This window comes from Bombus impatiens, unplaced genomic scaffold (assembly GCF_000188095.3).
Source record: "Bombus impatiens unplaced genomic scaffold, BIMP_2.2 scf_0080, whole genome shotgun sequence".
Taxonomy (NCBI): domain Eukaryota; kingdom Metazoa; phylum Arthropoda; class Insecta; order Hymenoptera; family Apidae; genus Bombus; species Bombus impatiens.
The window spans coordinates 880519-900615 of NT_176499.1; the positions used below are offsets into that span (position 1 = coordinate 880519).

Genomic DNA, 20097 nt, shown 5'->3' on the forward strand with positions numbered 1-20097 from the left:
CGGTGGAAGGGTGATAGAGAGCATCGAGTACGAGAGGTGGGAACGGGGATCGGCGGAGAGGCAAGTCTGCGGTGTTTGAGAGAAGCGCGCGCTCGCCTCTGACGGTTAAGCGACGAACATCGACGAGCAGTTCCCGTGGGAGCGAGTAAGACTTTCTCCGGCCGAACAAAAACAGAAATACAGTCTGTGCCCGAATGAACGAGACGGAATATAGAAGACGAAGAGCTGAAACGCGTTTGGCCACGGCAGAACGGAGACGGATGCAAGGTTCGCGAGAGAATAAAAAAGGATGGAATCGTGGCTCTACCATCGGTACGACAAAGCTAGCATTATATACTCGCGTGAACACGCTGGTCGTGACTATATGTACATATATGCGTGCATACATGACATAGACAAAGAGAGGGAGAGGGGGAGGGGATGAGCGCTGCAGTGATGTATACCTAAAGTTAGGATCCTGTTTTCCATGCGTTATAATTGAACTACGAACGAATTTATATTTTTAATCGGCTTTGAGACGCAAATAAGAAAATACGATAGTGTTAAGTAATATACATTATGATAGACTTTTGCATATACGAAAGAAGGAAAAACCGTGTCGAGAAAGAAGATTTGTAGCTTGTTTTTGTTCAAGTTTATATATACGTGTATATTTGTGTTTTCAAGAAAACTACAAGTTAATTAATTGGATGGCATGTTGAAAATGTCGAAGAAACACTCGACGAGGATCAAATCGTCTTCACTTCCGATGAAATTTGTTAAATAGGCCCAGCGTGAAATAGCGAGGGTCCTTCGAGGCCGGCCCTGTATCGGGCAGACTCGACTTTATTCCATTCGATTCGACGTAACTCGATTCACGATCGAGACGATGAGTTGCATGGTCGAGGAAAGAGAGCTTGATTTCGGGAGAGCGAACAGCGTAGGAAAGGACAGAAGGACCGAAACAAAGAAAGATAGAAAGGAAGAAAGAGGACACGAGACATGAATTGCAGTGCTTGCGCGGACAAAGGGAATCTGCGGCGGCTCCAGGCGCGTCCCTACGCACACGCGAGTTTACTGTACACTGTACACGTATGCATGAATAACGTCCAAGTATGCGCACGCATGTACGCCACTGTAGAAAACCGCGTGTCTAAAGTCGACGCGACGGAAGAAGCGCGAATTCTCTTGTTTCTCCCCGTTCGACATTGCCGCTTGCCCTTCTACCCCTTCGCAGCATCTTCTTCTCCGTCACTCTTCTCTGCCTTTCTCTTCTTGCACTCCTTCTCATTTCTTCTCCTCTCTTCGCTTTTCTTCTAGTTTGAATCTATTAAGAGGAATAAAGAAAGCACGATCACGAACCCTGTGGTGCGAATCACGCGTACGTTGCTTACTTTGGTGCGTCGTCTTGCACCCTTCCGATCCCTTTCCCGCTCCGGAACAGAAAAAGATTATTAGTTGTAATTACCAATAATTTCGACTATGCGCACAGGCTTATCGAAAACGCGACGACAGAGAGTAGGTAAGTCTAGTAGCAATCGAGACGCACATCACGCATAGATGTTCAAAATGTTCATCACGATGCTGTTTTCAATGCTTTCGTTCAATAATCGCATTCTACGCTAGTAGTGCCGAAATAATGCGATCGTTCTATTTACGATCTGTTCCGGATCTCGGTACCCGTTAAACATTGAAAGTCGTCGATTCGATCTCCGATCAAAACATATATAGTCAAATTGTCTTCAAACGCAATATTAACAATTTCTTCTTGGATCGATCTAGCATAGCAGCAATTATTTATTGCTAAGAATTGCAAACTTTCAAAAGCTTAATCCGGTACCGTAGCAACTTAAATTTAAGTCGCGTCAAGTTCAAGGCAACGGCAGGAACAATATCAATATAATTCTCCGACATGCCCCTTCCGTTTTTGATTTCGTTACGGAACCTGTAGGTACGAAGATCCTCGACGACTAGTCGAAAACGAGGTCAGTAGAGAATACTAGCTTTGTGCCTGCGATACTCGCCCCCTAAATATATGTAAGTAGTACGTGTGCGTTATCCATCTCGCTTTTCTACCGATCCTTTCTAATTCGATTCTGTCGTCAATTACATTCGAAAATGGAGAATCAGCGACGATAATTCAAATTTGCTCGTTCATCGATACAAAACCCAAAGCAATTGGCGATCTAATGCGTGCTGGTAGGTACACGCGTACGTATATATAGGGTGAGAAGTAATTTTATCTTGACTATCATAGACATTTTCTACACCTCCGGGTCGGTGCAGATCTGTGAAAAAGATCTGACGTAAAATTAACCTTGTCCTTTGAGTTCGAGGCCAGATGTTTGTTTCGTGATATCGTATTCTACTTATGATAAGAATCAACAGTCTCGTAGAAACCATGGGTTCCTTCCCATGTAATACATACGGTGGTCGAAAGTCCGTGTTCGATACTTCTGACCATCCATTAATGTAATAATACCCATCTTGGATCAGTTGTTAGAATTATAATTTATCCGATCGTGAATTTTCCTTCGGTTATAATATTTTCCACAAGTGAGGTTAGAATCTAGTATAATTTTTATATCTGAGAAAACAATACTAACACGGTGGTGTCGGATTTTGGAGGCGAGAAACTTTAGCAAACAAAAAATAATAATAACGATAAAAGAATATCGAGCAACGAAAAAGCAATGAAAGGCCAACACGAAACTCTCTAATACACATGTAGCAAGAAAAACAAATAATCAGGTATCAGGAAAAGGAGGTTAAGAGTAACACGGACACGACGGAGACACTAGTGAAAATACAGTAGATAGATCTCATGCAAGATATTTTCGCTACCGAACAGTGCATAGGCTACGAATTGTGCCACCACGGAGATCTAAGACGATGAAAAGCACGAAGAACGGCAAACTACTTCCCCTAGTAATTGGGGATCGTTGTATTTTTTCAGTCTTCTTGTAAAAGGTGGGAAGTTGCTTACTTCGTGACAAGTGACGATGCGATACGTGACCTTTTTTCCGACAATTTAAATTTGACTTGTCGACGCACGGCGTGCCAGTTCGATTTAAACGTTTAGCCAACTATCTTGATCGTACATTAGGAACAAATACAAAGAGACTTGATAATAATAGCCGAAGGGGAAGCTCTCGAAACTGATTGTATCATTGACGAGTATCGGTACTATTAGCAAATTAATAATCGGTATCGGCAAATAACGTTCTTAAATTCATCGAACGGTGATTCAATTTTAACGGAAGTGTGAAATTACGAATAAAATATAAGATCAAAGCACGATGAACGGGACACGCGCTATTTCTGAGATTATGATGACATTACAGCTATTTATAAGAGGTCTTAATAGGAATAAAGAATGGGAAACGACAAAACATGAATCGGGAAATAGGAAACGAGAAACGGGAAATGCAGAAAGAATACACGATATACGAACGACCGATGGAGAGGTCCGTAGTTAACGCGTGCAGAAAGATGCAATCGCGCCATTTGAAAAATGCAGAAAATCTACACTATCGACAACCGGTTTGCAGATGACTGCAGCAAAAACGAGAAGAGGAAACGAATCCTGATCGGTAAGTTAGGAATCCGTATCGCGAAACTATTCAAAGTTGGTGTCGATGGCAATGGGTTAACTTCCGACGGATGTGTAGAGCCGATGCTTGGCGCGTGGCTCAACTGTCGCCGTCGTCGATAAAAAGGTCTGTAAAGGTCGTGCTCGTATACCAGAGATACGAAACAATGTAGAGGGGAAAGAGAAAGTTTCGAACGTCTCGTCGTTTATAGACGTCTTGACGTCGAGTCAAGAGGTCTAAACAATGCGACGTTAGAAGGGCTTATGACATGGTTGCACGGTATGGCGCGGTTATTCGCGCGACGCAAAGTATAGTCAACGTTTGTTCGTGCCGCTAAATCTTTGTTTTCCGATTTTTATTCGTCCCTTTACAAAGTGCGTATACGCGATCGAAACTGCGAAGTCGGAATTGCCTTTGTTCGTCTAACGTAATTTCGCGCACTGTTGCGTGATCGCAACGCCATTGTTTTAACGGATAAAATGAGAAAAAGGAAGGAGACACAGAAAACAGAAGAAAGAAAAATAGAACGGTAAAACATGTCCAGGGTTAAGATATATAGTTGATCAGAGTATAACAAAGTGCAGTGGTTCTTACCTGAAGTTCCGCTTGCGAAACGTCGATCTCTCCTCTATAGACGAATTCTATAATGAACTTGAGATCATTGAAGCACACATCTTGGGGCATAATGATTGTCGGATGTTTGCAGGGATTTGAAAGTAGAAGCTTTTGAAAGTAGGAACTGCACGCCGATAGTACCACCTGCGCAAACAGAAGGAGTTGTATCGAACGATCAATAAGGTAGGTAGAGGAAAATCGGTGCATCGACCTGGAGCCATGGTGAAATGAAACGACACGACGTGACGCGACGAGCGGCCCGCAACGTCGTGCGCCATAGGTATGTATATCGATTACAATCGAGCGAGGATTGGCGAGGAAGAATCGGTAGGAGGATTATCGATCATACGAATCTAATTTGGATTAGACCGACCGTCGGTCGTGATTCGCTTACCTTGTGTGCCTTTAAAGAAGCTTCGTTGCATGCTAAGGTAACATCGACGAAAGCTTCCGTCTGAAGTAGTTGGTGGAAAACGGACGTCATGTTCGACTGATAGTTATTCCAGCGCAGGCAGTAGTGCTGCCCGGCCATGCCGCCGCTGCAACAAAAACAGTAAAGGAACGATCACTTGTTAGTTTTTGATCGTGAACCAATAGTTTCGTCGATTTATCGTAAATCGCAAGCGATGGGTCGAGCTGTTGCATATGTCGTAACGATGCTCTTCTTCCTTCCTTCAAATCGATCCGTAAAAGGGGACAGTACCTGTAGTGCACGCCCCAATAACGATCCGTCTCCATGAAATATTCGTTCTCCTTTCCGGCACAGTATCGGCGGCGCGGAGATCGTTCGGTCGAGATCGTATTTGCGGTGGCTGAGAAAATAAAGAGATAGCGAGAAACCGGTGGAGAAGAGAATAAGAAAGATAGATAGAGATCGGTAAGAGGATCGAAGAGTGGAACGAATGGAGCGCGAGTGGCCGAAGGGAACGGAGGCGGATGAGTCAAGAAAAATAAAGACCGATCGGAAAGAGAAGAAGCCAACTGTTGGTAGCGGCAGCGGACAGTGCACAACCAGTCGCTGTTTTCGCGGTGCAACGATATGGAGAAACACTTTCGCGGTTTGACCAACGACGACAACGTGAACAACGATGGAAACGATGATCTAGAATGGAGAATCGAGGCACGCGTGTAGAGGATCGAGGATCGAGAATAAAGCATCGACGAACGACGAGCGACGAACGACGTACGACGAACGACACGAAGCTTCGTCGCGATAACGTCAGCAACGTTCGCTCGTTTGACGGAAAGGAGGAAGAGACGTGAACGGTAAGACGGAGAAAAATGCCGGTAATACACGGTGAAGATGTTCGCGGAGAAAATAAACGATACGTATCGGTGCGAATACGCGACACTGTGAAAGCTACGAAGAAGGCCGGGCGTTGGTCTGTCTTGTAACATTCACCTGTTCCGTGGACCGTGCTTTATCTGTCTCTATCTATGTGACTCTTTATACGGACCATTTCGCGTTATCTATCCGTAGGAATACGGACTTTTATCAGTTGCTTAGACGTGCGCCGATAACGCGAGAACTTTAAGCTTTCCACTCGTTTCGCGCCTCCTTTCATTCCCCCCTGATTCTTCGTTCACCGATTTCTCTTCGCGCGTTGATATGGCATAGAAACCACGCCGCTCGTCTCAGTCCAACACGACTCATTTCATTCGCGATAACAGTAACTCGGATTGCGTTTTCGGCTCTTTCGCAAATACAATTCATTCGCATCGATTAAAATTCAGCGTTTACCAAAGACGTAGGTATAATAATATCGTCAGCGGACATTCCATTCTACGATCCAGAGCCTCAAACTCTTTTCACCGATATGGTAGATACAAGTCGTTGACAAATAAACGTAGCTAGCGTACTTACTGATCGCTTTTTTTTCTCCGCTCGCTGGTCGTTAACAACGTTTTCTGCGCGTGCTTATACTCTTGCTTCCGCGTTTCCCGACAAGTTAAGCGCCAACTCGTCCGTACACGATGATACGATAGCCAGTCGCGTCGCGAATAGGCGTAACGATATCTAAAAATTCGGTTAACCGGTACGCGTAACGTTCGAAAATGAGTCGATAATCAGCGATAACGGACAAACACTGGTCGTAATCGGCAATCGTTTGATCGTTTCCTTTGGCCACGAACCGTGGTAAATGTTCGCGCGATCGACATTTATTCTCAAACGTACTATAAAATCATCGTTTTCTCGTAATCCCATGATCCGACAAACCATTCGAGGAGCGTGATACGATCAAGAGGGAGAAGGGAATAAGAAAAGAAGGAAGGAAGGGAGGGAGGGAGGGAGGGAGGAGAGAAGAAGAGAAGAGAAGAAAAGAAGGAAAGAAAGAAGAAAGGAAGGAAGAAAGAAAGAAAGAAGGGACGGAAGGAGGAGAGAAGGAAGACGATCAAAGTGGCGGAGCGAATGAAGAGAAAACCGGATGTAATGCGAGTCGAAGAAACGGAGTGAGACCGCGCGCTCGCACAGTCTGGTTCGGAAAGCGTGCTGTGCCGTGCTATGCTGTATCGTCGATATGTCTGAACGCTTGCCGATGGTTTGGAAAATAAAGGATGGATCGAAAATAGAGTGGGGAAGAGATCGAAATCGATCGCAACCGTTCGCGGCTGATCGAATCGATCAATACGCTTTCTCGCCGGTCGATCTTTCGCGCATACTTTCATCGACGATACTTTACTCGCGCACCTTCTCGCTATCGCCATATCGACCGTATGTATGTAATTACATTTTCATTCAGAGGAACGTTATTTTATTACCGCGTGATATAATTTTCGTAGCCAGGCTGAATACGAAATGGAAAATCGTAAGAAAAGAGTAGTTACTCGGCCGTTTCGCGTAAACGTTGACCGTGAAAGAAGCAACGAGGGTAAAGAGAAGCTAAACTACTCGAGCGGGACACGGTAAACGAGAGCGCGCGCGTCACTCGCGAGAAGGTGTAGCAAAGGTACGGTGATAGAAAGAAGATAAGCACAGAGTTAGACAGAGCACAACAGCGTCGTTCACTTACACGATCGACGTATTTGCGGCACCAGCAACGGTCACAGTAACGAAACCAGCAACAACACCGATCAACAAAAACAGCAACGCCAGCTACCTTCTTATATTGGGTGTCGCAGATGGAGACACGCACGCGAACAGAAATACACAGAGAGCGGCCGATCGAATCTCGCTTAGCGATTATTAAAATTGGCGATAAATATATCGTATCGGTGAACGTTCATCCCTCGTGTGTTCGCGCTTTCTTTCGCGGTCTCGAAGAAGGACACTGCGTTGGTCTCTCCCTTTCAGAGAATCCTCCCTTCCATCTTCCCTTCCACGATTCATCTCAATTTTTCTTCGAGCTTTTTGTGTCCAATTTCACCTCGCCTCCCTCGGATCCCATCCTCTTTCTTTTTCCCCGTCTGTCTCTCTGCCATTCGTGGAGTAGACGAGCGCCTGCTCCCCTCTTCTTCTACCCTCGTATCGTTCTCGTTCCATCTCCTTCTTTTCTTTTCTCTGGCCCTCCTCGTCCCTCGGTCGTTTCGTCGTTCCTTTCTCGACCCTCCTCGTCTCTCGTTCCCTCTTTCACCGCGCGTTGGCTCCATTTACTCGTTCCCTCGTTCCCTCCCCACGAGGCGAAGACGCTATTTTCTCGTGGCCCCTTTTCTTCCACGGTCTCCGCCACCCTTCTCTCTTTTTCTCCTCTCCTCTCCTCTCCTCTCCTCTCCTCTTCTATCCTATCTGCACAACTCTCCTATCCTATCCTCTCTTCCGCTCTCTCTCTCTCCACCGCTCGGGCACTCCGTTTTCTCGGTTCGCTCGATGGCAAGCTTCTACCCTCTCTCTTTCTCCTCTCTTCCTCTCCTTATACTACACGCGGCGTTTCCTTTTCCTCCTGGTCGGTGCGCGTTTTACGTTTTTCCAACGTTATCGACGTTCTTCCTCGGCTCTTCTCGGACTTTTTCCTTTCGTCGTACCATCGTACCCATCGTACCGTCCGCGTCTGTACCGTCGTACCGTCATTCTCGAGACGACCAACCAGCTCTTTCTCCGGGAAAACGTAAGCGGAAACGGCTTCTCCCCTCCTGGCTAGTCTTCCAGTCAGAACTGCGTTTCTAGGGGGAACACTCTGAAATCTTCCAGAACAGTTTCCTTCTCTTCTCGCTTCCATATTCTCGTCTTTCTTTCTCCGTAGAAAAGCAGCGGCCGATAAAACGCGTCACTAATAAAATTTTCATCGCCACCGGCGAATTCTCCGCACTGCCATCCTTTCTTTTTCTTCGCGCCCCACCTGCCTTTTCCCTAAGCATATCGTCATTTCCAACATTTTCCACGTTACCGCCATTCGTTACCGATGTCCGAACATCTCGCCTACCGCTCTCGGATTTCCAATCTTCTTTCGCGTTACACCATGACCCTGCTGCACCTTGAGAAACACGACAAACGTCTCGCCATCATTTCCAACTTTGCCAGTTTTCTACCTTCGTTAGAAACGTTTTAACGTTTTTTCATTTTCAAACTGATCCTATGGATGCTCGTTTGGGACGGGATTTTACAGGTACGTTAACGCAGCCAGGTAAAGCATTGCCTTTTTTCCATTGAATGCGGTGTTCGAGTATAGGAAAATAGCATTTATCCTTATCGATAGTGAGAAATCGAACGAGTCGCGTTACACAAAGTCTAGTTTTGATGAGCAGGAAAGGACGCAGGAGAAGAGGAACAACGCGCGTTTTCACGTTCATTCCTCTCGTATCTATGGAAGCACCAATTTTTCTTTTCCAAGATTCCACTAACACCCTAGAGATTTCTATATTTTCCATATAACGCGCGGCTCCTGTTCGTTTTTGTGTTCGAAACGATGTCGACTTATCGTCAAATTGTCGAATTATCGTAACATTTACAATCGATGTATCTTGCAGACAGAAAACCTAGCTTTTCACGTATTATAAACGTAACGCATTATAAAATACCGAGTTTCGCTAGTATCGAGTGGACATTGGCGTCGTTCTCTCACCGACTCTAGTGCGAATAGAACGAACGAAAGCAAGAAGAGATAAAGAGAGAATCGATGTACGAACGAAGTAAATAACGAGCAGTGGTCAACGAGTCGAAGCAGTCCTAATTTCCGTCCTGTCTGTACCGTAAGGCATAACAGTACCGCATTCCAAATGCCCTTCGTTTCTTCGTTTCTCTCCGTTCACCTTTCCGAGAGAACCGGGCTCTCTCGGCCTCTCACCTGTTCCCCTTCGCCCTACCACTTGAAAGAGCAGTCGTATATATAGTGCTGGCTACGTTGTCTCCGTTCTTCCTACCGCTTTTACATCCCCGCCATTACCCTCCGATGCCGTTTTCGAAGAAAAGGTAAAGAGAGAGGAGGAAGAACGAGCTGCGGAGACATGGAGGGAGTAGACAGACCCGGAAACGCCAATTTCACTGGAACCGAATGAGAGCGGAAGAATTGACACGTGGAGATGCGCAAGAAAAGAGAAAAGAAAAATGCCCGATATGCACGAGCTATTTTTCATCGTCCTTTAACCGTTTCTAATCTGCGTGAAAAAATATCTGTTCGACGAAAGCTGACTCTACCAAAGGAAATTTGCATATTAGACGAATCGTGCGTCTCTTCTAATCGTTAGGTTTTTCCTTGCAAAATGTTTTTCGATCGAGGCTTTGCGCGTTCTTACGTATCGCTGTACATCTTCTCTTTCCATTTTCCTCTCACAGAACAAGGATGAACGAGGGTTAGAAACCACCCCCGGGATCCACGTGATCAGGGTTGCGTCCCTTCGAAGGGTGCAACGTAAGAGGGTGACGTGGACTTGTCCAAGGTCGCACGTGGCTTGCCCAGAGGGATCTCTTCTTCCTTACAACGAGGGTGCACAATTTTTTTCTTGTTCGCTCGATTCTTCCACCGTCGAGGAACCAACATCGCGTCACAAACGAAAAACATTCTTCTTTCGTCGCGATATTTTCTGTCCTTTGACATATCGATGCCGTTCCCATTGCAAAATTTCCAATTTACATTTCCAACGTGCCTGCTATTTTAACCTGAACGTTGTTTGTCTGTCTCGCGATAATTATCAATAGATACTGGTTAGCCGACGAAGGAACCTGGTAAAGTTTCGAGGAAAGAGAAAGGAGTAACGAGGATGCGCAGGAGTAGTCGGCCGAACGGAAGCAACGAAGAAGAAGGGAGTTGGAGAAAGGGTGAAGAGAGGGTGGTGAACAGCGGATAAGAGAGTCTCTTTGTGTGCTCGTGTACGGCGGAGGGATGAAAGCGGAGGATGAAAAAGCCGGGGGACAGATGGCCCTTTCAGACAATGAGAAACTCCGGAGATAAGGGGAACGCGAGCGAGAATCTAAGGGGAGATAGAGAATGAGGAAGAGCAGCAGGGAAAAGGTTTGCCAGAGAAAGAAGGAGAAGAGGCAAAACTGCTTTTTTGAGACAGCAATAGAGAGAGGGACAAAATGAACGATGAGGCAGGAGAGCGCGAGGACAGGAGAGCGAAAAAAGAATAAGGGAAAGAAGAGGAAAAGAGAAGGAGGAAGGCTGAAGGAGCAAGAGAAAGGATGGCATACAATTGACAATGAGTCAGACGCGGAATCGGCTGTACGAACGATCGTTTAAACGCGATTAACGATCGAGCGATACGATATTTTTCGGACGCATGTATACTGCACGTTTAAACTGTTTTCCAATGAAACAGGAAGTTTATGACGTGACTCTGCGTTTAGGACGCGGACAAATATAGATAGGGATGATTTGAAATTTCTGCTTTTATATGTTTTCTAGTCCAAAAGCTTTAAAGTTACATCGATACGCGAATAATAATAATGATAATATTATTTCCATTCACGCAGAGATGTCAGCCCTTTTGCATTCTTTCGTTCGTTTAAATAGCAGTTATTATTGTGACGTTAGCAATAAAGCTGTTTAAAAAACATTTAACGCTTGCGTACTTACGTAAAAGTTTAATCGGTCTGTATAGACTTTCATGTAAATAACTCGTGAGCAAAAACGCGAAATAATCGATAAACACAGTTCTCTTTCTCCCTCTCGCTTTTTCTTTCTCTACCATCTTCTTCTTTTCTTCTTGCTTAATTTTAAAGCAACAGGATATATATACGTATGTACATAAGGACAGCAGAATGAGGAACGAAGGATATAGAATAGAGGGAGAGAAGCAAGAGGGTTGCCAGTGGAAAAGATCAGTTTTGAGCAGTAGGATAAGAGGCAACGAAAGAGGAGACAACGGCAGCGCTAGCGCGTCATCACGCTGGTAGTGGCAGTGACGGTGTCTGTGACAGTAGCGACAACAACGACAACAATAACAACAACAACGACAACGAAGCAACGACGGCGACGACGACGAACGAGCAAGACTGTAGAGAAGGAAAAAGAGATAAAGTGGAGGTGGAAGTGGATGTAGAGCTGGAAGTGGTGGCGACGAAGAAGGTTATCGAAGAAGGGGAATACGGCAAGGAGGCGGAGAGGAAAAGGAAAAGATGGGTAGAGGCAGATCGAAACGCAGGAAAGAAAGAAAAGAGAGGTTAGGGTGGTAGACAGGATGCTTTGTGAGAAGCCAGAGGGTGAAGAGAGAAACTGGACAAAGCCGAGCGAAGCAAGAGAAATTTCTTGTCTTGTCATCTCCTTCTACCTTCGTTCGTCTCTATTCCATCTTCTCGCGCTCGTCTCTTTCTCGATGCGACAAAGCTGCTTGCCACGGATCAAAAAGAGAAGGAATGCAAAACGGAGGAGAAAGACAAACACGAGGAAGAAGAAGGAGAAGAAGGAGGAAGAGAAGGAGAAGCAAGAGGAAGAGGAGAAGGAGAAGGAGAAGGAGAAGGAGAAGGAGAAGCAGAATGGAAAACAAAAGTAGCCATCGAATGGAAAGAATGGCCAAGTTGTTGGTTGTTTCGCGTGAATTTGGCTATATGCAGGTATCGTAGAAGATAAAGAGACCGAAAAGGAGTAAAGCAGCGGCACGAAAGGAAAAGAGAGACGGAAGGAAAAAGAGAGGAAAAAGGGGAGAGAGCTCTTCGAGAGAACGGCGAGCCCAAAACGAGGACAAAGAGAAAATGACAAAGGCGAGAGGGGCGTTCGATTCGATTGGAAAGGCAGGCAGAGGGGCCTCTTTCCTTTTACCAGCGTTTTCTCCGTATTATGCTCCGTACTTTCCGTTGTTCCTATGCGCGCGCGTACAGCGGTGCACACAAACGCGTACGAATACGAGTATATGTTCGTCTGTACGTACATATACATGTATATACAGTATATTCTATCCGGAGGAACATACATTCACCTGAGTTCTCTTTTTTCCTGTTTCTTTGCATCCATCACCTTTCATTATTTCTGTCTCTATCTTTTATATCAACATATTACATCTATCTCTATGCCTGTGTTCTTAACACTTGTACAGAATTTTTTCCGTTCGTCTCTCTGCTTCCTCTCTCTCTTTCTCTTTTACTATCTCAATTATTATACGAGATTTCACGTTATGTGGCTCTATGCTTTTGCGGTGAGAGGGCAGCTTTATACTTTATACGTGGGTGAACGGGAAAATGTCTTTTGAAACCTTTCTAGGTCGCTCTCGATCGCCCCACTGTCAGTCATATACACGCGATTCCGCTTGGGGCTCTTGAGAAAATAGTTGATCTCATCGTAGTTTTCTTTTAGAGATAGTACGACTTGAAATTATAACTCTTGTACTTCCCTTTCCTCTTGATCTTTAGCCCTTTATCGAGAAACCTTACTGTCGCTGCAAGTATACACCGCATATTAAAAAACTAAATGACTCTTCGTGCGTATTTGCTGTTTGTTAAACGTAAGCTTGAATTTTACAAGTTTATAAATGCGCTTACTAACATTATCCCTTATAGTTATAGTCGCGTACGGCGTCTGAAACTCGAGTCTTGGATCGTTATAAGAAAAAATGGAGAAAGGGGGGGGGAGTAAGAGAGAGAGAGAGAGGGAGATTAGCAGGAGGATGGGAGAGATTGAAAGGCGACGAGAAGAAGAAATAGATGAGAAGAGAAGAGAAAATATACGCGGTTCTCCCGGTAGATACGAACGCGGCAAGGCCGAGAGAAGGAACAGTAAAATTGTGGAGAATGTGTACGCGCCATCAGGGTGGCCTAGATTCAGTCAAGACCTGCTTTCTAGGCAGCATTTCTCTTTATCATCGGTACCGCTGGTACAATGTATGGGTAAACCGTTGCTTGCCGCACGATCACGGAGAAAATCTCAGATGCATACAGTGCACCTTACTAATGATTATACATGCTTATTAACGATAATTCCAATTGTTTTATCAATGATTTATTAAATAATTTCTGCTCGTATAAATGCGTAAAGTTACGTTTCCTTTCACCCAGTACCTTTATCGTAGCCTATTTTCATCTATTGGAAACAGTCAACGAAAAACGTATCGTTGTTATAGAATACAATTATCGTAGAAATGTGACCATCGTTTCAAGCTCACAGTGCGGTATATTATGGATAATAAATACTGCTGTATATTCTTTACCCAAGAGTATCCTATCATAAAAAATATACGCCTAATATTTTCTGTAAGCGAAAAATAAAATTAATGAAAGATGAAAAATGAAACAGGAACAGAGGGAAATAGGGAAAGAAAGTTCGTGCGAAAGATTTGCGAAAAGTAATTATTGGTGCACGATTTACGTTTTACGAGTAATTTTGCACCAAGACATGATACTAGTTGTGTTTTCCTTCGTATATGGCTACAGAGTACGCGCAAACATTAAATAAGTGTTTCCTGCGCATACGTAATCGTTGATTATTGGACAGTTATCGTGCACGTGACCTACCGTAATCGGCGACAGCGATTCGAACGTGCACGCGGCAACTGTTCCAAATCCTCATGGAGAGAAGACACGAGGCGCGCGTGGAGGGACGTGTAATTCGTCTTTCCGAATGCGACAGGTCGTTAAACGTCGTGGATCATTGCCACGCACACCTATACAAGTACGCACACCGAATTGACCAGCTGTTCGGGACTATAGATGAAGCGGATGAAAGTCAAAACAATACGCGCGAGCCATATATCCGATATAAAATGTCGCTTGTGGAAGATCGACAGAATTTTCACACCCAATTCTCTATACAGCTATCGTTTACAGATTCTTATTCGCAGAGCCAATATATCTTTCAATACATTTCAGTAACGCATGTATACACGCGATATGTCGGAATAACAAGTAGCGACATGAAACTAGTAGAATTTTAATGTGTATATTTATGCGTTTGTTCTCGAACAAAAGGAATAATTAAGATGCGATCGTGAGATGTAATGAATAAGAGTGAACAGGCTAAAAAAGGTCGTAGTATAGAAATTTATAATTGCTCTTACCTTACCATGACCTGGCCCGCGAATAATATCACCACTGGAACTAAAGTTTGGCTGATGTTTGGCAACTCCGTGCCAAGGTTCGCAGAAGACACTCACTTTTGCTATAGTTATGACACTTGGTATAGAGAACTCCGCGCAGAAAGATGTCTTACGAAGAATTTTCAGAAAACGCGTGTTCACGCGATGACACACGGACTATTGTCAGTCGTCGCGTAAAGCACGTACTGCGCTGACGACTGCCAGTTGTCACTCTCCGTTTGCCCGTGAAAACGTCGCGACACGAAGTGGCGTAGCGAATCACGGAGAAAGATGGAAAAAGAGAAAGACATAAATGCACACTAGGGGGCACCGTGATGGCGGCGGACGACCCGTGTTCCGTTGCGGACGGTGGCGCAAAGCGATTAAGCGATTTTGTTGTGGACCCCGATTCTTCCCTTCGTCGGCTCACTCTTCCCGGCTTTCCACTTCTCCCGCGTCGCCTTTCGCCTCTCCCGCCGGCTGCGCTACGCCGCCGTAAACGCGCCCCTGAACGGAAATCTGCCTTTCTCCCCACTACCTTCGCGCAAACCCCTTCCACCACCACGAATTGCTATAATGTTCAACCGGCAAAAATCAGGATTGTATCAACTTTCTTCTTTACAACTTGTCAATTTCTTTATCCTAACTCTAATCATTATTTTTTGAAAATCGTTTATCTAATAGAAAATGATGATCACTGCGTCAAATCTCAACGCGTATCGTATATTGTAACGTTGCAAACAGTTGTTACTACAGGACTTCGCTGTTCCTATACGTTTATTATCATATCTATGGAAAATTTCGGCATAGAGCATGTATTTTCAAATTTATTCTTCTATAAAAAAAGAATCAACAATTATTTGATCGATAAGCTTTTTCGCTTATATTTATCAATCTTTTTTTGTATGAAAGTGATCACAAGGTTCTAAGAGTCTTTCGACGGTCCTGTGTTAACCGGCCGTTCTCTTTACCCCACTATTCGTAGCTTGATGCGCACAACACTGAGTTGAATTCTCTGCGCCGCGTCTCCCCATAAGAAGCACACTGTTTCCGAGCATCCCGGCTATCCCCTCGCAGAGCGGGTCGATCGTTACGCGTAGAAGTACGGCCATTGTGTAAAAAGAAGCCACGGCGCTCGGATAGTGTACGCTGAGGACAAGACGTGTAGTTTTTTTCCAAGTTTTCCTCTTGTGATATTTAGATTGTGCCAATATAGGTGAGTAATTTGTATACATATCCGTTGATTTATGTTTCAATTGTATATTCAATTTCGGGCAAGTTTATCGTCCTAAAAAGTTGATAAAAAATCAGGTCGCGCTGTTAAACCGATGGGCAGTACCTAAGTATCTTCGTTATACACGCGTGATCTTGGAAGAGTGTGTGTGTGGTGTTTGAAATATCATGATGGGAATATTTCGTTTGCGATTTATATGAACTATCTGCTAATTCGAATGCAATCGCTATCATTTTTCATGTATTTTTGTACGGTTTTCGCCATTTTGCCTCGGTCAAGTGTATAAAGTCGGCCATTACGTTACGCGTGCTAGGTTGTGGTCCAGGGCCGGATGACGTACATACAAAATACTTTATGATTTTTATCATTCATTCATGAATTTTAATTACGCGTCATTCCTATCGTTCTAATGATGAATAAATCATTATACTTGAATATATTAAGCAAATTTTCTAATTCAAACATCTCGTTCACATCTCGTTTTCTATCGATCAGTCATTCGCAACTGACATATATTTCTTTCTTGCTGCTTTATATCAAATGATATAACTACATAATGTCATACATAAATTATGCACTGCAGATTTAAACAATGTGTGTGATTTCCGTGATGTTTGTTTTAATATAAAACAATTTTGTTGTATTATTGTGTCAAACATTTTTCCATTGACCTTTCAAATAAAAAGGAACATGTCTGTCAGAACAGAATTGTAATCTGTGATATTTGTTCCTGGTAGCTTGAACACTATGTCAAACGTCTAATGTTTGTGTAAACTATTAAGTGAAAATAAAAAAAGTATTTTGTCGGTTAGCGTCCTCTGGCTGTAGTTTCCAATCACGGCAAAGATCGCGATAGGTTGTAAGAGTAGAGCGCATGCTCGTTAGTTTCGTTCGCGTTTTTTCTTCTCTTGTTCCCTCTTCCGGAGAAGCCTGCGCTCTCTGACGGCCGGCATAGAGGCAACCAAGTAGGCAGTCGGCTACGCCATTGTTGTAAAGGGCAGCGCTTGAGGCGCACGCCGAGTTCGGACGCTTACGCAGTTTATTTTCACTTATCACCCATCCCGTTGCTGTGATATTAGATTGTTTTATATTCCATATTAGGTGAGTGTTATAACAAGTAGTCAATTATTTATTTTCGATTTCGGTGAAAATCTTTAGAAAATTTCGGGAAATCTTCTTGTGGGGTGACATGGCGCGGGCGGATCCTCTCCGTACTTTTAAGAAAACATCGTTTTTGCTTAGTTACCGGTCAAAACAAATTTCCCAGTGGAGCAAGTGTTTGCGATTTTGATGTTTTCGTCCAGACGATGCTTTAACGGGAAATTCGAATAGCGGATATCGATCTGAAATCTTGTTTCTTCTTGTGAACTTTTCCTCTATCGCCATTTTGTCCGGGCGCGACCTCGCGGGCGGCCATATTGCGAACCACGTTTCCTCTCCTCTCCTCTTCTAGTTTCTGGTGGCGGTATGAGGAAAGTGTATGGTTCATTTTCGCCGGTTGGTAGTCGATTCGCGATTGAAAAATTATCTGTCGCCAATTTGTTTTTGTTTCGCACATGTTGCTCGACGTCATCTGACGTAACATTCAATACGAGATAACAATATAAATAGATTACGCAATCGGACGTAAGCCGTGGTGAATGCACTTCCCTTTATTTCGTATTAATCTTTACGCGCAAGTATCTGTATACTTATGTTATGCATTATGTTATCCCCTCCATTGAGAGATTTACGCGTTGCGCATGTGAAGAGAGCAATCGATTTTCCATTTTATTGCGCGTTAGTGATGTAAACCTCGGGGATGTATATAAATTGTGTTACCCTTTTTACCTGAGAGATAAACTTTATCGTGGTTCTTCAGTGGTCCTATCAAACTTTGTGTGCTTTACTGTTCCAAGTGATGTTTATATATTTATATGGTATGCAATTTTGATACGCTGTCGCATGACGAATAAAGATAGAAAAATTACAAACCAGCGCCGCTCGCAAAATATTTTGATACTAATACTAGGGCATTTATGTATTTATATTGGGGATAATATAGCCTTTTTTATTTTCCAAGTTTTATTCTAACAGTATCTTCTGATATACAGTTTGTTATGTCGATCATCGTATCATTAGTTATTTTCATTACAACTAGCTTAATGCGGAGTTTTTTCGAAATTTGATATTATCGTTAGGGTACTGAATATCCAGCAGACGTCCCTGAATTCCAGGGGCCTCGAACTAGTGCGCAAGTTAAATGCGCAGGTCGGGCGCAGCTGCGCATGCGTAGTGCTTGCGCGTCCTTCTGCATCATCCCCACCAAATCGTCCATTACCGTTATGAGAACACGCACAAAGGAAAAGGCCAGAAGACCAATTCGACCGACGCGCTTGCACCGTACGGCCATTTTGGAAGCTTTGCTGCTTCCTCGCGGAGCTTTTATCGTGATTACACATATCAACCGGAGTAATAGATATCATTGGTCTCGCCTTTTATTTCCAAATCATCGGCCTCGATGTTCGTGTTAATTCAACACAACATAATTAGATAGCATTAAGCACGGTCGATCATCTTGAACGGACAAACGGATTTATTTGGTTCATCATTATCCTGAATATTTCCTTCCTTGTTCAGTAACGAGGGAACGAAGCCAGAAAGAATGGAAGACGACCAGCAGTTCTGCCTTAGATGGAATAATCATCAGAGTACATTGATCCAGAACTTCGACACGCTTCTCGAAAGCGGGACGCTTGTCGACTGCACATTGGCAGCTGAGGGGAAATACCTGAAAGCCCATAAGGTAGTTCTGTCTGCGTGCAGTCCTTATTTTGAGGTGAGTGAATCTTGCGAATATTTTACTTTCAATATCGTTTTTATCTCATTATTATTACCATTACGCGATTAATTTTATTATTATTATTATTTAAATTATTATTGTTTGTATTTTGTCAATTACATTGTATTACATCCAATACTCGTACTTGGTTAATAGGCTTGATTGAATTGAAATTTAAGATTGTTTCATGGTCTTGAATTTTTTCTTGTTAAGAGATTGAACATCTTATGTATTGATTCTCATATACGAAGTATAACTGTTATTTAGTTTGCTGATAAATAGAAAAAAAATTCGATCGAGATCAGATCGAGAGTATCAAAGACATTGGTTATTTAAAATTTAGGCCTTTTTTTGGTATTGATATATCTTTTTCATTTATTCATCGTACTTCGAATTGTAAGAAATTTTGGAATTCAAGCTAAAAGGGGGGAACCTCAAATTGAAACAAGATGGCTGCTCTTGTTGAATGTGGCCTGGGCAGAAGCCAGAGAGGCAGGGAGACTGAAAGCCCAAACCCCCTCCTGGTTCCTCCTGGTAATCAATACAGAGAAAGCAAGATGGCTGATTTCCAGGGCACTTGCCCTGGGATTTTACCCTGATGTGGGAGGAGGGGTGTATAAAGGAGCAATACATCTTTGAATTAGGAAATTGAATTCTATTATTTAGTATTATTTGACTTTTCTACATTAATTTCGACTGTTAATTTGCTAATGTGACATCTACTTGTTTATTATTATTATCTATTAATATTTAAGTCAAAGTATTTGATAAAATTTGTGCAATTCAGAGGTTTAATGGAAATATTTCCGTTATAGGGGCTCCTCAGTGAACATTATGACAAGCATCCTGTCTTTATACTCAAAGATGTTAAGTTTAAAGAATTAAAAGCAATGATGGACTATATGTACAGGGGAGAAGTAAATATCTCCCAAGACCAATTGGCAGCACTCCTTAAAGCTGCCGAGTCTCTGCAAATTAAAGGTCTATCGGAAAGTAAAACAAGTGGTAGCAGTAAGACGGATTCTAGGCAACAAAAGGTCGTTCCGCAAACATCACAGCCCGACATTCCAATTTCGTCTTCCGGTCTTACGATAGAAAAGAACAAAGTTCCTAGGCAGGGTGTGTCGCAAGGTCCCCTGGGGGATTTACCTGAAGACTCTGCCAGTCCTCAAATACCGAAGGGTTTGTCCTCTAGGTAAGAACGTTGGAATTTTTCATTCGTCATTCGTTGAGAATATAAAATTATTATTCTCGTTATTTTTACAGGGAAGGTTCCCAAAGTCCCACATCAAGGAAAAGAAAAAGATTTAGACGAAAAAGTATAGGTGATGATAATTCAGTAGAAAATCACGAAGCTTCGAATTCAAGTGACATGCCTCAACAAATGGGCGTCCCTGCGCTTGGAATTGCACCCGTAGCAGATGAAAAATCACATGCAGACCCCACAGATTCCATTGGCAGGTCAGCCTTAATGACGCAGC

At 43.4% G+C, this 20097-nt stretch overlaps 2 protein-coding genes across 18 annotated transcripts in view; one reads left to right on the plus strand and one right to left on the minus strand.

Moving 5' to 3' along the window:
* Window positions 1–15099, minus strand: part of LOC100749194 (protein bric-a-brac 2) — a 27455-nt gene extending 12356 nt beyond the window's left edge. Inside the window, exons 1-3 of one of the 5 annotated variants that reach the window (XM_003485747.4) lie at window positions 14544–15099; window positions 4582–4726; window positions 4167–4331 (exon numbers count right to left, since the gene is read on the minus strand). In XM_003485747.4, coding sequence (XP_003485795.1) covers window positions 4167–4331; window positions 4582–4726; window positions 14544–14551 — 318 coding nt within the window. In that variant the 5' untranslated portion in view covers window positions 14552–15099. Of the gene's footprint in view, window positions 1–4166; window positions 4332–4581; window positions 4727–4890; window positions 5892–7198; window positions 7275–14543 lie in introns of those variants that run through there. The other 4 variants (XM_033324909.1, XM_012394252.3, XM_012394250.3 and 1 more) reach the window with 4 other exon arrangements.
* A 487-nt stretch (window positions 15100–15586) lies between these two features.
* Window positions 15587–20097, plus strand: part of LOC100749313 (longitudinals lacking protein, isoforms A/B/D/L) — a 94874-nt gene continuing 90363 nt past the window's right edge. For 11 of the 13 annotated variants that reach the window (XM_024372485.2, XM_033324912.1, XM_033324915.1 and 8 more), the window contains exons 1-3: window positions 18415–18613; window positions 19432–19811; window positions 19883–20093. In XM_024372485.2, coding sequence (XP_024228253.1) covers window positions 18440–18613; window positions 19432–19811; window positions 19883–20093 — 765 coding nt within the window. In that variant the 5' untranslated portion in view covers window positions 18415–18439. Of the gene's footprint in view, window positions 15778–16739; window positions 16897–18414; window positions 18614–19431; window positions 19812–19882; window positions 20094–20097 lie in introns of those variants that run through there. The other 2 variants (XM_012394192.3, XM_012394185.3) reach the window with 2 other exon arrangements.